Below are 16,516 nucleotides of genomic sequence, written 5' to 3'. Positions count from 1 at the left end.
ATATAGACGGCACACATAAACAATCTCGGGAATTTAAAAGGGGATAAAGCTGCAAATACAGCTGAGATTTTTAAAAGGATCTTATAGATAGCTTGATGCCAGCACATTTGAAAACTTAAATGAAATGGACAACTTCCTAGAGAAAGAGAACCTACCAAAACTCACTCAAGAATAGAAAACCTGAGTAGACTTAGAACCTTGAAAGAAATTGCACAAATAGTCTGAAACTACCCACCCAAACCAGAGTAAAACCACAAAAACGTATGACCCAGAGGGTTGTACAGGCCAGTTCTTTCTAATAGTCAAGATTAAGATTATTCCAGTATTATACATCAGACTATTCCAGACAAGAGCAAAAAACAAGCCTTTTACAAAGCAAACATAACCTTCATACCAAAACCAGAGAAGGGAAGTATGATAAAAATCATCAGCCAGACTCACTTAGGAGTGTAGATATGAAAACCAAACCGGGAATATATACGAAACACAGCGTGGCCAGGTTGGATGAAACTCTGGGGTGCCAGCATGACTGAACCCCTGGAATGTGGGCTGGCAGGGTGATGCCGGCTGTTGGCAGGAGGCCTCGGCTCCTCTCCTCAGGGCTGATCGAGTGTCCCCGGAGCACGCGACCCGAGAGAGCAGGACACGAGCCACCGCGTCTTTGGTGGGCTAGCCACGGGAATCACACGCTGCCCTTTCCGCGGTTAATCAAGCTCTGTTCGGTGTGGCAGGAGACTCTCCGGAAGGGCTTGACTAGCAGGAGGTGGGGCCGTTAGGGGCCTTCTCGGAGACTGCCTGCCTCGTCGACCACCAGGAAAAACGGATAACTTTAATAAATCAGAATGGAATACCATACAGCAATGAAAAGGAACGAGCTAGAGAAGCTCATGGCGAGTGGGTGTAATCCACTAACGCGGTGCCGAGCGACACGAAGCGAGATGGAGGGAGACACGTGCCGCGTGGTGCCATTCCATCAAAGTACGAAACAGCCACAAAACGAGAAAACGTAAATACGCACGTGGGAATCATGACCCTAGATCAGCACCGCTGTCTTCCTGGCCTTCCCGGTGTCGGGGACCTGGCCGGTCCGCGCCTGCCGGCCCCGGCTCGGGGCTGTGTGCCTTGCGGGTGCTCAGTCACCTTGAACTGTGCGTCCTGCCAGCTGCCCTTGAAAGGTCCAGGCCTTTAGTGACACTGCTGCTTGAGGTCTCGGACCCCCAGGCCGTGTCACTGAGGTCCTAGCTTGGCTTCTTGCCCCGCCCCCGTCGGGGTTAGTGCCAAGGCCACCATTCCCGCTGCCCCCTGGGGCGGGGGTGGCTCGTGTCCGGGTCACTGTCTTCCGTGCGTTTGTGTCTCCGTTAGCCTCTCCAGGGTGGGTGAGCCCAGGCCTCTGATTTGTGTCAACACCGCTACCTTCCCCTGGGACTGGCAAACATTCTCAGGGCAAAAGTGCTCGAAATACCGCTACCTCCAGGGTCTCACTGTGTCTCGGCTTGGGCCTGGCAGTTCCCTTCTCTGTCGTCTGTGGGGGCGTTTACCGTGTCTAGGGTCACCTGATTGGTCCCAACTTGACCACTGGATTCAGGGACAGACACCTCTCTCCACGCAAACAGATGCTGATGCTAAACTCACACGACACGAACACTGATCTACCATGGACTTCTGCGGCTCCCGGTCGCCGCTCACCCGTGCTGGGTCCTCCTGAGACGGTGGTGACCAGCAAACACGCACCCGCGTCACGTCTCCGGCGACATGACGAGCTAGCACAGAAGCAGCACCTTGAAACCGCACCCACCTCCAGCTCACGGGTCCGAGGGTCAGAAGTCCGGTGTGGTGTGGCCACGGCCTCGGGGTCTCACGAGGCCAAAACCAGGATGTCAGTCAGCCAGGCCGAGGTCGTCAGGGGGCGCCGGGTCCACGCTCCCTCTGACTGTGGGCGGAACTCAGTCCGCGGTCACAGGACTCAGGTTCCTGTCCCCTGTGGCTGTCCCTGCACCTTCGGGCGCAGTGAGGCATCACCTCTTCCCTGTGCTTCGAATCTCTGCTTGTAAAGGCTCTGTGTGTAGGTGGCCCCACCACGAACCCAAAGTGAGCTGATGAGTGGAGTTAATCACACCTGCGAAATCCCCGTGCTGCATTACAGCACGTCCCCGCAGAGGTGGCTCACACACGCGCAGGGCCCACCGCACCCACCCCGGGAGGTGACGGGTCGTCTCAGCATTCCGGCTACCACCGTGGCCTCGGCCCAGGGAGCACCTCTGCACCCACACGCGAAACGCGCTCACCCACCTCCAGGCTCCCAGAGCCTCAGCACATTCCAGCATCAGTTCACGTCCAAAATCTCGTCGGCTAAACGATCTGAAGTAGGTGCGGAGGGCCCCTGGTGTGATCCGTGAGGTGCAGGGCGGTGCGGTCCTGTCCACCTGCAGACTCGTGGCCCCAGGGACAGGGCTTCTGCCCGGCCCCCAGCACACAGCGGTGGGCGGGCACAGACAGCGGTCGCGGGCCTTCCGGGCGGAAGGGGAGATGGACAGCGAGGAGTCGCTGGCCCGAGGCTGCACTGGACTGCAGCCGGCGCACCCGGCCGGAGCTGCTGGGTCCAGTTCCAGGCCCCGGGAGCACCCTCCCGGCAGCACCCGCGGCCTCAGCCTCCTTCCTCGCCTGCGGGCCCCAGGTGTCTGCAGGTGAAGCGCTCTCAGCTGCTTCCTGTTGGGAGGCCCCGTCATCTTGTACTCTGACCTTCCTGTCTCAGCTGGCTCCGTTTCTGCTGATTTTCTCCAGAACCTTGTGCCTGGACGTGGGTTCAGGGGCATGCCTCCGCGGGACAGGGCCACCTCCACAGAGGTGTCAGAGACAGCCCCGCCGCGCCCCGGCTTCTGCCGGGCCTACAAGGACCACCCTTCATCTCTGGACAGGGCCTTTGGTGGCTGAGCACGTGGCCTTTTGACCTTCCCGGGGTTTCAGGAAGGGGTTGAGCAGGACGCTCAGCCTTTTCCGTCTGTGTCACTCTCGGCAGCCGCGTCTGACTTGGCATCTTTCGTCACCTGGAGAGGCCGAGAACTCCCGAAGGCGTCCAGGGCGGGCTCCTTGGTTTACAGTTCTTCCCTCAGTGACCCTCCCCCATGAAATCTGTCAGAGGCCAGCAGGGGGGCCGTGGGGGGCGGTGGCTGTTGTCAGGCGCTCCCTGGAAGACACAGGCCCTCAGGTGACTCGCTGGGGACGCGGCGCTGGGCGCCCCTCCCGCGCTAGCAGGCGGGGCCCACACTCAGGCCTCACACCTGCTGCCAGGACGGCACGTGGCCACGCGCACGGGAGAGGCCTTCAGAACCGTCATGCTCGTTACTTCAAGAAAAGTATACAGAATAATGTACCTGACAGCTGGGTTGACATAAAATTTGATCTTATTTAGCGTTTTTAAAAACGAAGTGAGTGAAGCATTCTATAAAGTTACATGTAAAACAAGTCCCGTTATGTGCGGGATCTGACGTCACGTGGACTCAGCCGGCCGCAGCGCGCTCTGTGCACCCAGCCGCCCCCGTCTGGCCCCTTGCGAACCAGCCCGACGCGCACAGGCGCACAGAGTCCTGCACGGCGGTGTCTTCTGTGCCCCTTCGAGCATGCGAACCGACGGTCTCGCGCGTCACCCGCGCCTGCCCAGCGGGCCTTTGCACCCGCCGCCGGGGACACACGTGGCCCTGCTTTTCCCTCCGCGGGGTCGTGCGGCATCTCGAGGCCGCTGTACGCAGGCGCGCGTGCACGTGCGAGGGGCCGCCTGGCCGTGCCACCTGCGGCGGGTGTGGGCTCGGGGCTCATGTCGGTGCACGCGCACGCTGGGGGTGCTGCCGCCTCCCCCCGCCCCCCACCCCGTGCCTGGCCCTTCAGCGCTGCGGTGACCCATTAAGGAGACCGGGAGCCGGGGAGCCGGGTCAGGCACCTTCAAACTGCCCAGGAGGCTCTGCGCACGGCAGGGGAAAGCAGTGCTTCAGACAGCGGCTTGGGGCGGCGGTCCCCAACCTCTGTGGCACCGGCACCAGGGCCCGGGGCCCCTGTGAGCATCTAGCGCCTGAGGACCGGAGGCGGGGCTGAGGCGGGGCTGAGGCGGCTGCAGATGCAGATGGAGCTTCGCTAGCTCGCCTGCCGCTCACCTCCTGCTGTGCGGCCCCGTCCTAATAGGTCACAGACTGGTCCCCGTCCATGGCGTGGGGGCTGGGGATCCTTGACCTAGAGGACTGGGCCCTGGGCCCCTGGAGGGGTCCTCTGCGGAGGTGCGGGACCTTGGCTGGAGGAGTGGGGTCCAGTGCTGTGAGCTCCCACGTGGGGCTGCAGCCCCAGCCTCAGTCCCTCCAGCCTTGTCTGGCCTCTGGGCCCCTGGGAGTCCGAGAGGAAAGGGGATCGTCCGAGGTTCTGCGGTGGCCCAGGAGCCTCAGGAACCCTGGAAGGTGGATCCGAGGCGCAAACCCTTCTGCAGCCCCTCCCAGATGGAAGAAACGCTTGGGTGCTAACATGTCACTTAGGACTGGTTTTTAAAACTTTCTTCTTTCAAGTGGGGCCCCAAGTTTGCGCAGTGATGCCTCAAGCCCCGGGTCTACCCTTCTTAAGAGGCTGGAGATGGGAGAGGGCCTGTCCCCCTCCTCCTGCCGCCCTGCCCCCATGCCCTGTCCCCTCCCCCGCCACCTGCCCTCTGCCCCCCACCCCCATCCCCCCTGCCTGCCCCTCACAGCTACCGTCCTTTTGTACCCCCCTCCCAGCCACCTTTCCTGTGCGCCTCCCCTGCCCTGCCTGCCCAGCCCCCCTCCCCTCAGGCCACACCCCTGCCATCCCCACCCTCCTGCCCCCCCCCTCCCAGCCCCCCTCCCGTGCGCCCCCTACCCGGGCCCGCCCCCCTCCCCGGGTCGGTCGGTCGCTGGCCGGCTCTGCAGCGGGCAGGGCGCAGCGCGCGCGCATGGCGCTGCGGTGCGGCTCCCTCCGCAGCCGGCCCCCCGCGGGCTGCAGAGGCGCGGGCTTCCTTCTGGAAGGGCAGGGCTGCTCGCTGGCCGCGCGCGCTCGGTAAGGCAGCGCCTTTGGCCCCAGCTCGCCCGCTGCACTTCTTCTGGCTTTGTCCGGCTTTGCCTGGAGTGGCTGAAGGAAGGGATGCTGCGTGTGGGGCCGGATGGGGGGGCTTGGGAAGAAGGCGCCGGGGTCGGCGGGGGCCGGTTTCGGGGGCTGGGCGCGTGGCCTCCCTGCTGCCGCTCCGGTCTCTGGCGGTGTTCATTTAAAAAGGGCGCTTCCTGGATGTACAAGACTGTCCTTTGCGGGGTGTGTTTGTGTCCACACGGATGTGCTCGTGTGTGCTTGCGTGTGCATGCGCGTGGGCTCGTGTGTGCACGTGCGTGTGCGTATGTGCGCGCTCTGACCTGGCGGTGTGGGGGCGGCCTGGGGATGGAGCAGCCGTGCTGTCCTTGGTGACCAGCTGGCTCAGCTGGCCGGGTACCGAGGGCACGTTGACCGATTCCTCCCTGTGAAAGGGGGGAGGCCTTGACAGGCGGTTCCCACGCCAGCGGTCAGCACACACATGCAGGGGCAGGGCGCTGGCGGGGCGGAGCGGGGCGGGGCGATGGGCAGGGCTTGGGGCGGGGCGGTGCCGCACAGGACCCCCCGTGGCCCGGCGGGAGCTGGCGCTGCAGCGGGTTTGGTGTTCTGAGGGGGGGGTCCATGGGGCGGCTGGGCAGGGTGGGCTGGGTGTGCGTGGGGACCCTGCACGCGCCCCGGGACTCGGCCGGCTGGGCTGCCCGGCTCTCTGGTGGGGGGCTGTGGTCAGCGGGCAGAGTCCCGTGGCCTCAGGTGCGCCCGCAGCCCAGCGCCCGGGGTCAGAGGTGGCTCCTGAGCTCGGGATGCAGAGGGGCCTGGAGGAGGTGCTGACCATTGGCCCTGCTTGGCTTCCGTTGCAGGGATAAACGCCCAAGCCCGGAGGCTGCAGCGGAGCCGCGCCAAGGGGACCCCAGCCCTGGCCTCGGGGGCCGCCTGGAGCCCCCCGCCACCCCGGCTGCGCCGTGCGGTCAGCGAGACCAGCCTGAGCCCCGCCGCCGCCCAGGGCCCCGAGGAGCCCGGCCAGGACGCCATGCGCTTCTCCCTCCACGAGTCGCCGCACCTGCTGCTCCTGCAGGGCTACAGCCAGCAGCATGTGAGCCCCGGCCCGGGCGGCCGCGTCGCTCTGCTGATGACGGGGCAGGGGGAACGGGGCGGGCGGGGGCCGGGCCGGGCCGGGCCTGTCCTAAGTGCTGGGGGAGGGCGGGGCTCCCCGTCGCCTGTCCTCTCTTCCAGAGCGTTCTCTGTCCGGGCTAGGGAGGGGGCCCGCGAGGGGGATGCCCAGGTCCTCACTCACTGCCCCCAGCATGATGCCAGGCACCTTCGCTGGAGTGTCTGCCGCCTGTCTCAGGCCCCCTGCTGCCCTGGCTTTGGGGAGCGCATGGGCGAGTGACCAGGACACAGGCCTGCAGTCTCCTCCAGATGTGGCCAGTGCCTGGCGAGGGACTCGGCCGGCCGGTGTGTGGGCCGAGCAGTCTCGACGCACTGCAAGGTGTTCCAAGGGGCCCAGAGAGGCCGCCTGTCCCCGGCCCCCAGAGCCACCGCTTGTCACCACTCCGGTCGGAGCTGCCTTGGCCGGAAGGGTCTGGCCCTTAGCGACTGCGCGCCGTGGCTGCCCTCGGCTGCCCTCTGCTCGCATGTCCCCTCCGAGCCCCACCCTCTCGGCCTTCCACGCACACTGCGTGACGCTGGGCTCACGGTGCCAGGGTCTAAGGAGGCACCTTCCCCGGCCGAGCTGGTGCAGCAAAGGGGGTGCCTCCCACGCTTGTTGGGGTCGCCTGGGGAGCGGGGCCTGTGCACATCCGGGTTGGCCCTCAGCTGGGCCCTCCTGCCTCAAAGCTGGAGCCCTTGTTCCCTGGGGGCCACCGAGGCTGCGCTGGGAGCACTCCCCCCCAGGACAGGGTGGACGCTCAGTGTGGGGCAGGCTGGGGGCACGCGGCCGGTCAGGAAGGGGGCGGTCAGGGGCAGTGAGAGCTGCAGACAGCGGCCCCGCCGCGCACACGGTGCCAGGGACGGGGACCCTGCCTTGCGCCCGGCCGTGTCCCGCCACTGAGCTCCGTGTCCGTGTTTCAGGACAGCCTGGTGTACGTGCTGAACCGGGAGCTGCACACGGTGGGCCAGAGGACGCCCTCCAGCAAGCCCAGCATCAGCCTCTCGGCCCCCGACATCCTGCCGCTGCACTGCACCCTGCGCCGGCACCGGCCCGTGGGCCGGGAGCCGGCCGTGGGCCGGCTGGTCCTGGAGCCCATCCCCGGGGCGCCCGTGGCGGTCAACTTCTCGGAGGTGGGGGGCCGCACCGTGGTCTTGTGCCACGGCGACCTGCTCTCCCTGGGCCTCTACTACCTGCTGCTGTTCAAGGACCCCGCGCAGGCCCGGCCGCTGCCCGCCCAGGCCCTGGCCCGCCTCCGGGCGGTGCCACAGAGCTGCAGGATGTGCGGGGCTCTGCTGTGGGCTCCGGGCACCTCGGCGCCCCCGCCGGCTGGCCTGCCCCGGCCCGGGCCGCCGCACCTGGAGTTTGAGCCCGACATGGAGGACGCGCTGCTGCAGCGCATCCTGACGCTGGTCGAGCCGGCCGGCGACGACCACGCGCTGACCCCCGCCTTCCTCCTCTGCCTCTGCATCCAGCACTCGGCCACCCGCCTCCAGCCAGGCTCCTTCGGGCAGCTCCTGCTCAAGATAGCCAAGATGATCCGCGAGAGAGTGCGGGTCAGTCCCGGGGCGGAGTGGGCCATGCGGGGCCGGGTCAGCCTTCTCTGCCTGTCCACCCTGCCCAGCCCGGGGCATGCGGCCGTGGCTCATGAGCTGTGGTCTGCGTCCTCCCCAAAGCCCAGCCACGTGCCTGGGAACAGGCCCCCTGGAGCCCCGAGCCCCCATGCAGCCGGGGCATCCCATGCTTCCTGAGGGGAGCCGGCTGAGCCCCTGCCGACAGCCACCCCACTGCAGAGCCCTCGTCCACTCAGTGGTAGAGGCACAGGGCCGGTCGGCTTTTAGTCACTGAGAAGCTCCCCTCCCCGACGGGTCCCCAGACGGTGGCTCCAAGCACGCGTGTGCAGAGCCCTGGCCGCGGGGCCGCACTGTGCCCTGCAGGCTGCCGAGCAGCGCCCCGGCCTCCAGCGGCCTCCCCGGCAACGCGGCCCGTGTAAACGCGCGTGTGGATGCTCAGCACGTACCCGTCCGCTTGCCGTCACTGCGGCCGTCACTGCGGCCAACGCTTGACGGTGGCAGACGCGAAGCCTCACGTCCAGGGTGTGAGGGGCGGCTGCGTTCTGGTCTTCGTAGGACGCCCGGCCTGCCTTCTCCGCAGTGGCAGTGGCCGCGTCGGCAGAGGGCCCCGAAGTGCTTCCGTTGTGGGAAACACAGGCCCCGTCCCGCAGCGCGGTGGGGCGCGGTCCCGTCACGCGGACGTGTGTGCTTCCCAGCGCCACCCAGAGGAGCGCGGCCGCAGGGCGCGCCCGCCCGGGGCAGCCGCGCGGTGTTTCCGTCGCAATGGCCCCGCCGGACGCGTCCCGGGGCGTCCGTCTCTCTCACGCACGTTTGCTTTTCTTTGTGATTGTAGGAGAAAACCAAGGATCTGGCGGAGAACCAGGCGCGCCTGTGAGTACTCCGTCCTCGCACCCGGCCTGTAGGGGCCCCCGTAGCCCGGCGCTTCCTGGGGGCCGGGCCGCGGGGTCAGCTCTGTGCCTCCGTCGAGTTGTCTGTCCTTCCGTCTCAGGGGAGCTGTCTCTGTTCCTTCAGCCACCACCCTGGGGTGCTGCCGGTAGAGCGAACGGGCCGCCCCTCCCCCACTCCCCGCATCACGCGGGGAGCCTCGCCCTCCCCAGGGGAACGTGCGACCCCGACTGCAGCCCGCTGTCCAGCGTGGGTGCTGACGGACGGCGCCGTTCCCACACACGTCCCCCGGGGCCTCGCCCCGCGCGCCCAACTCCGCAGCGAGGACAGCCCGTCGGCGAGGCACCGGCCGCCACACACGCGCGCACGCGGCCTCGGCCTGTGGGGGGGCGGGGCCGGGGACCACGCAGCATTTGTCCCCTGTGACGGGCTTAGCGTCACGCGCCCCAGTTCGCCCGGGTCGTCGAGCGCTGTGGGGTTTCCTTCTTCGTTTGAGGCCGAACCGCCTTCCGTGGCATCGGATGCCGATTCCGCTCACCCGCTCGCCTGGGGATGGACGAGGAGTTTGCTCCCGCACGCGGTGGCCACGGCGGCGCCGCCCTGGGTGTGGGGGGGCTGGTATCTCGCAGATCCTGATCCGGTTCTTTCGCACGATACCCAGAAGAGCCTGCTGGGCCACACGGCGGTTCCGGTTTTGGGCTTTGAGGACCCTCCGTACTGCCGTCCCCAGCGGCCGCGTGCGCGGGCCCCCTGCCCCCGCCTCCTCGCCCGCGTGTGCCGCCGCTTGTCTGTCGGCGGACGGTGATGCCGGCAGGTGCGCGGTGGCGTCTCGCCGTGGCTTCGATTTGCCGATTCGGGGCGCAGAGCACTTTTTCGCGTCCTTGGTGGCCGTGTGTGTATTCTCTCTCTGGAGACAAGTCTCCTCAGCTCCTCTGCCCGTTTCCTAATGGGGTTATTGCTTTCGCTGCTTCTGAGGTGGAGGAGTTCCTTTATATTTTGGAAGCCGACCCGTCATCTGACACGCGATTTGCATCTCTCCCTCCACACGCCGCGCGGCCTTTGCCGGCAGCGGCTTCGGCCGGATGTGGTCCTACTCGTCGGGTTTGCCTTGTTGCCGGTGCCTTTGCTCTCAGATCTGTGAAGCGGCTGTCCCCACGCGGCGCTCGCCGAGGGGGCGGGATGGCCCCACCGAGCCTCGTCGGTGCCCCGCCGCGTGCGGCCGGGGCTGGCGGGTGGTGCGCACTCGGAGTTCACCTCGCTGGGCTGGCACCGGAACGCCCGTCGGTGATCCTGGTGGTCTGGTTCCAGCAGAGGCCTTCCTGTGTCTTGTGTTCTGGGCGAAAACCGAGAAGGACAGTACACGGTGAAAACAAGGTGGAATGAGGCTCTGATGAGCAGGTCGATTCTTTATTAATGACACAGACTCTGCACGCCTGTGTGCACATGTGTGTCATTCAGACGGGTGTGGAGAGGGGGCCGGAAAGGGGCCAGACTTTGAGCTCTGGGAGGTTGGTGGGCCGGCCGGGCTGCGAGGCCGCAGCCTGCTTAGCAGTGAGAACTAGAGCTGGCCTGAGGCCAGTGCCTCCCCTCGCCAGGGAGCTCACACTGCGGACTCAGGCGGAGCGACCGTCGCGAAGGGCAGGCCCCGGCCCTCCCGGCGCTTCCCCACGAGCCCCGCCACCGCCCGGCCCGGTAGCTTTCCCCGGGGGCCTCCAGGACGCCGGCCACCCCGCCACCCGCGGCCCCTGCACCGCTCCAGGCTCACCAGGCAGGATTAGAGACCTCGCCGCCCCGTGCACACGCGCACACGCACACACGCACACTAGCACGCACGCCGGCATTCACAGCGACTTTATCGTCTAATTCCAAAAGAGAAGATGGGGGTGGGCTGTCCGCCGGAGCCCTTCACCGCCGGCGGTGGCCCCTGGCGGTCCCGCCGGGCCGCGTGGACGAGCCTCTGGCTGTCCGGTGCCCGGGGGCTGTGTGCCGACCCCCGATTTCCCAGCCTCGCCTCGGCAGGCCCGCACGTTGCCGCGTTTGCTGGCGTCGCGTGGGACAGACGTCCTCGCGCAGTGCGCTGGGCCCCGTGTGACTCGCGGCCTCCCTGTCCCGGCAGCCCGGAGCCCGCCGCCGCGGCCGGCGCGCCCCTGGCCGGCCTGGCCCCGCACCTGCGGCACGTCCTCTTCTGGATGTCCAACGCCGTCGAGCTGCTGTACTTCGCCCAGCAGCAGTGCCCGCTGTACATGCAGAGCCTGGAGGAGGAGCTGGACGTCACAGGTACGGCTCGTGCCGGGCGCCGCGCGGTCGCAGGCTGCGTTTGCGTCCGGGGCTTTCTCGGAGGGGGTGGTGTCGCCGACGGGCCGACCCGGCCCCTGTGGTCCACGGCGCGTGGGCGCTCTGTCCCTGTCATTTCAAGTGCCGTCCCCTCCGGGGGGCACAGGTCACTCAGCCGAGCACCAGTGAGGGCTGCGGCGGCCCTGAGCCACTGGCCTTCCTCAGCGAGGCCGTCGCCAGTGCGCGGCACCGCGGTGGCCCCTCGGCCTCTGTGCGGAGCGCTGCAAACACCGGGCGGGGGGCGGCTCCGGCCGGGCAGTCTGGGGGGCTTCATGAGCACCGTGGCATTTGGCTGCGCCCTGAGGTCCACGCGGGGTTTCAGCTGTGTGTGTGTCTGACGAGGACCGTGTGGGGCCTGGGGAGGCGTGATGGGTCCTGGGACGGAGCCGAGACGGGACGCGGGACGGTCCTTCGTGGGACTTGATGTGATGACAGCTGGGCACCTAGGGGTGGGGCCACAGCCTCACGCACGGAGCTTGGTTTTGCCTGCAGGGCTGTGGCAAAAACAAAGCCGCTCACGTCCCGTCCCCCTTCCCCCATGCGTGGGACCGTGGCCTGTTCCCAGACTGCCCCAGAAGCTGCAGGGCGTCCCGTGCCGGCGTGGCCTCGCAGCCCTGCCTCCGGGGGCCAGGCTGCAGCGGCGGGGGGAGCAGGGGGCCGGGAGGGAAGCCAGGCGGGCAGGGCGGCTGCCGGACGCAGCACGGCCCCTCTGTGTGCTCAGCTGTGCCTGGGTAAACAGCACGGGCCCTGGACCTCGCCGGGGGCGTGGGGGCGGGGGGTGCGCGGCCGGGGGTGCCGACTCTCCCGCTCTGTTCCCGAGGCCTGTGCTCAGGCGGGGCTGGGCTGGGCTGGGCTGCGGGGCTGGGTTGGAGTGAGGGCCAGCCGGCCAGGCCGAGCGCATGGGGCTGGGGGTCGGGGCCGCGTGGGTGTCCGGCGGGGCCCGGGACATGGCGGGGTCTGCCTGTCCTTTCTTCCCTGCGTTTCACAGCGGACATTCCCGGGCTCCCCGCCGTGGCGTCTGGGCTCCCATGGGTGTGATGGGGAGTGCCGGGTCCCCCTGCGTCCCAGGGGGCATCCTGGGACTGCTGCCCCCACCCCGGACTCCCCTTGGGCGGGCGCTGTGAAAGGCGTCCGGTGAGAACTCCCTGGACGGGCCACTGCCCTCGCTGTCACAAGGCCCACGTCTGGAGCAGCCTGCGAGCCGGCTTCCCCGCGGGCGGTGTGGGCCCGCCCGGCCCCGAGCTTGGCGCTCCTGGATCCTGCGCCCACGCCTGGCCTCTTGCCGCCTCTCCGCCCAAACCCCGCTGGTCTCCTCAGCGACCCAGGACCAGCGTCGCGGGCGCCCCGGCGGGACCGGGGGGGGGGCCTCTCATGGGTTCGGCGTTGGCCGGCGAGGACCTGGGCCTCTGGACCGTCCCTCTGTGCCGCGTCGGGGTGGGGCGTGTCCTCGGGGGGTCCCATTTATTCTGGCTCCAGCAGCAAGTCAGTGGGACGGCCGCCCCGCACCGTGACCCGCAGGCGCAGCGTCCACTGGCGCGTCCTGCCGACGCCTTCCCGCTGCCCTGCAGGCCTGGGGGCCCCTCCGGGCCGGCCTCGCCCAGGCCGGGTGGGCATGCGCTGAGCGGCGGCCAGCGTCTGGCCGATTGTCATGGGAAACGCTGCTTGGGGTGTCGGGGTCGCTGCTTCCTCAGCCGCTGCCTCTAGTCTTAAGAGGACGCTGTTTTTGGTCGGGGGCTGGCGTCGCGTGGCCCGGTGGATGCTGGGAGCCGGGAGCATATGGCCGGCCAGGAAGCCACAGCAGGGTCTGAGAGGCCCAGAGACAGTGTCCAGTGCGGGGCAGGCGCTCGAGAGCTCAGGGAGAACACACCGGCAGAGGGGGGCTGGGGCCGGTGCTCTGGCGTGCAGACCCTCGGCGGGAAGAAGCCCAAGAACACTCGTCACATCCTGACAGCTGGAGAGGTCGCGCTTCCCTTCCGCAGACGGGCTCTTAGTCCACGTGCTTATCCAGAACGGAGCGTGTGCGTGTGGTGGGGGAGGGGGTTATTTTACCCACTTAAAATCCTCCTGTAAGTCTCCGAGGCTCCGCCTCAGCACCTGCAGACCTGGGGGGGTCCCTCAGGTGCCCAGAGGGGCGGCCTCTGTCCTGGGCTTCGGGATCCAGTGTGGGCAGGAGGGGGAAGGGGGCCGCAGGCCGCTGACCGAGAGGCTCGCGTGGCTGTCGGTCCGCTCAGTGCGAGGCCCCAGCAGAGCCTGGAGCTCAGGCGAAGGGTTTCGGGTGGTTTTAAGTGACAGTGTCGGGACCTGTGCAGCCCCTGCGGGGACCCCGCCGCCCGTTTCTGCCATGCGGTTCTCCCGCAGAGCCCCCAGGCCCACGCGCGGGGCGAAGGCCTGCTCTCAGACCTGCTGCCGGCCGGGGGCCTGTGGTCGGTGCTGCTGCCCGCCCCCCCCCCCCCACCGCCACAGTGATGGGGCTGGGGCCGGGCTGCTCTGCCCACCCCCCCACTGCCGCCGACGCGCCCCGCATCTGGTCCGCATGCGCCGCGTCAGCGGTGGGGCCAGCCCTGCGTGTCCCCGTGGGCCTGGGGCCTTCTGCAGCCTGTCAGGAGCCTCTTGCTCCCCTGGACTCGGGGCTCCCAAAGCTGCTGGTGATGCTTCAGGGAGCACCCAGACTCTGCCAGGGGCCCGGATGAGACCCCGTAGGCTGGGCGCCGGAGAGGCCCCCAGGGCAGGGCGTGGGGCAGGCCTGCGGTCCTGGGGGGTGGTGAGCGCTCGGGGGCGGTGCGGGCCGAGGGGCAGGGAGCCCGAGAGTGCCCGAAGGGGAAGCCCACGAGCAGCGAGACCACAGTGACACCCTGTCCAGAGGCAGGCGGGCCAGGGCCTCGGGCGGCTCGCATGCCGCTGCCCGGCGCGCCCAGTGGCCGGGCGCTGGCCCTGTGCTCCCGGGGCCAGCTCAGTGCCCAGGCGACGCGTGGTCCCAGACCCAGCTGCCCCCCGGGCGAGCAGAGGTCCCCACAGCCGCACGGTCATCACGGGCCGCAGCGGGCAGCGGGTGAGAGCCCCGGGGACAGACGGGCGGACGCCCGTCCACACCGCACACGGTGCCACCGCCGCGTGCCTGTGGCCCCTTGTGATGACGGGACGAGGACCCGAGCCAGTGGACAGGCGGTGTCCACTGTCCGCCGCCACCCTGAGTGCTGGTAGGACCTCAGCACCGTGGTGCCACCTGCCTCCCCAGATTCCGGAAGGTTCCACCCTTTCGGTGGCCTCTGGCTTTGGGACCCTGTTGCCAGTTTGGCCTCTTCTGTCTAGAAACCCCTCCCAGAGGGCGGGAATCCCCTGGGGTCCACCGACGCCCTCTCTCCCGCTCTGGGAAGGTCCCCTGGCCGCCGTCTCCACTGCAGCCCCCCTCGCCTGGCTACTGCCTCCACCTCCGGGGCCCACCCCCCGCGCCTGTGGTCTCAAGTGCCCTGCACAGAGCCGGACTCCTTCCCGAGGCTAACGGCACCTCTCCCGGGTGCTGGGGAGAACAGGGGACATGGGCGGTACGGGTGCTCCCTTCCTGTCGTGACCCCTGGGACTGACGGTCTCAGGACCTCTGGGCAGGTCCCTTTGACCTGCGCCCTGGGTGAGCAGTAGCCTGCGGGGCGGTCGGGTCAGGATCCGTTCTTGCCGGCTGGGCCCTCGGTTCCGACAGAAGGCGTAGCCAGAATCTGTCAGTGAGCCTCACGCCCCTGGAGGCACCTGCCGCCGCCCGGTCCAGCAGCCGGGGCCCCTAGGGCAGGGCTGGCCCGCAGGGTGGGGTCGGCCGGCTGCCCTCGCCTGGTTCCGGAAGGTTCCTGCTCCCGAGCGCTGAGGCCGGCTGTGCGCACTCAGCAGCCCCTGTGCCCGCAGGCTCGAGGGAGTCCCTGTTCTCCTGCGCGCTCTCGGCCAGCGAGGAGGCCATGGCGGTGCTGGAGGAGGCCGTGCTGTGCGCCTTCCAGCAGTGCGTGTACTACGTGTCCAAGGTGAGGCCGCGGCCCGCGCGGGGAGGGGCGGCCCGGTCCTCCCGCTCTCTGTGGGTGGGGGGGGGCACCTCGGGAAACTGGGAGGGCGATGCGCTTTTCCCGCGGGTCACCCGACCCCGGCTCCAGTCCCTCTCTCCTGGCTTGCTGTCACTGTGTCCCACGAGCCATCTGGGCCTGACTGGGGGCCAGCAGCATGGGAGAGACGTTGGGCGGCCGCCCCGGGGAAAGCCACGTGGCAGGTGGCGTGGCCGCGTGGCGGTGCCGGGCTGCGGTGGCCGCGGCTCTGCGCTAGACGCACCGCCCCAGCACGCGGCGCGGGTGGTCGGCAGCTCGCGGCCCCACACCCTTCAGCGGCCCCAGGCCTGGTCCGTCGTTGCCCTGGCTCAGGAGCCTCAGTGCTGCACGCTGAGCAGTGGTCAGTCCCGGACACAAGCCGGGCCCTGCCCCTGGCGCCTCCATAGCCTCCTGGCCTTGGCGTGTGCCCTTCTGCGCCCTGGGGTCCCCCGGACAGTGGGGTTCTGTGTGTCCCTGGCCGAGCAGGTCGAGGGCCTGCAGGACGGTGTCCGGTGGCCCAGAGCACATGTCCACCAACTTGGCTGTCACTAGGGAGTGCTTGTCCGGTCTGTTCAGGGGCCAAATATGACAGTGACAGTCACCCTTCATTCTAAAGAGACCCTCTGATTGTGGGGGATCCCCTCAAGGTGCCCCACCCGCCACTCCACCGTTTAATAAAACCGATAACCGGGAGGGGCCGAGGCTCCTGCCCCTCCGACCCGTGGGGTGCCTGCACGCCTCCCAGGGTCGTCAGCCCCTGGGCCCGGGGGCACCCCGGCTGTGGCCGTGTGGCCGTGTGGCGCGGGGCGACCGGCCCCGCACGCTCCTCGGCCGCAGCGCGGCTCCCTGTCGCCGCAGTGCCTGTACGCCTGCCTCCCGGCCCTGCTGGAAGGCTCCCCGTTCCAGACGGAGCGCCGGGGGAGCTGGTGCGCGGCGCCCCCCCTGCCCGAGGAGCTGCGCCGCGTCGTGTCCGTCTACCAGGCCACCCTGGACCTCCTGCGGCAGCTCCAGGTGCACCCCGAGATCGCCGCCCAGGTGCTGGCCTACCTCTTCTTCTTCTCCGGCACTCTGCTCTTCAACCAGCTGCTGGACCAGGGTGAGGCCGGGCCGGGCGCCCGCCCGGGGGACGCTGCGCCCGAGGGTGCTGTGCGCGGTCGGGGTCCTGCCACGGGGCCCGGCCACTGGGGGAGGGACAGGAGCACAGGGACGAGCCCCCAGCACCCGCGAACCCCCGGGCTGGGGCGGGGTCCCCAGGGCAGGATCCCCGCTGCAGGCCTGGACCACGCCCCTTTGCACTTGGGGTGCGGTGGCTGCCACAGCCCCTGCCCGCTGCCTTCACCCTCCTTCCTCTTGGAGAGGGGCCCAGAAGCGGGCGAGTCGCCTTGGGAACCAGAAGGCCTCACGTCTGTCCTCTGAGGCCAGCAGCCGGGGAGCCCGGGCGCAGGGGACCC

The 16,516-nt window shown here is 68.6% G+C and overlaps 1 protein-coding gene across 1 annotated transcript in view; it reads left to right on the top strand.

Annotated features, from left to right (window-relative positions):
• Nucleotides 1–16,516, top strand: part of RADIL (Rap associating with DIL domain) — a 43,313-nt gene that overhangs the window by 19,102 nt on the left and 7,695 nt on the right. Inside the window, exons 4-9 of the mRNA XM_016135323.2 lie at nt 5,928–6,160; nt 7,138–7,770; nt 8,621–8,658; nt 10,790–10,950; nt 14,899–15,011; nt 15,924–16,161. Coding sequence (XP_015990809.2) covers nt 5,928–6,160; nt 7,138–7,770; nt 8,621–8,658; nt 10,790–10,950; nt 14,899–15,011; nt 15,924–16,161 — 1,416 coding nt within the window. The remainder of the gene's footprint in view (nt 1–5,927; nt 6,161–7,137; nt 7,771–8,620; nt 8,659–10,789; nt 10,951–14,898; nt 15,012–15,923; nt 16,162–16,516) is intronic.

Source organism: Rousettus aegyptiacus, unplaced genomic scaffold (assembly GCF_014176215.1).
Source record: "Rousettus aegyptiacus isolate mRouAeg1 unplaced genomic scaffold, mRouAeg1.p scaffold_m13_p_7, whole genome shotgun sequence".
Lineage (NCBI taxonomy): Eukaryota > Metazoa > Chordata > Mammalia > Chiroptera > Pteropodidae > Rousettus > Rousettus aegyptiacus.
This window is presented reverse-complemented; position numbering and strand designations above follow the sequence as displayed.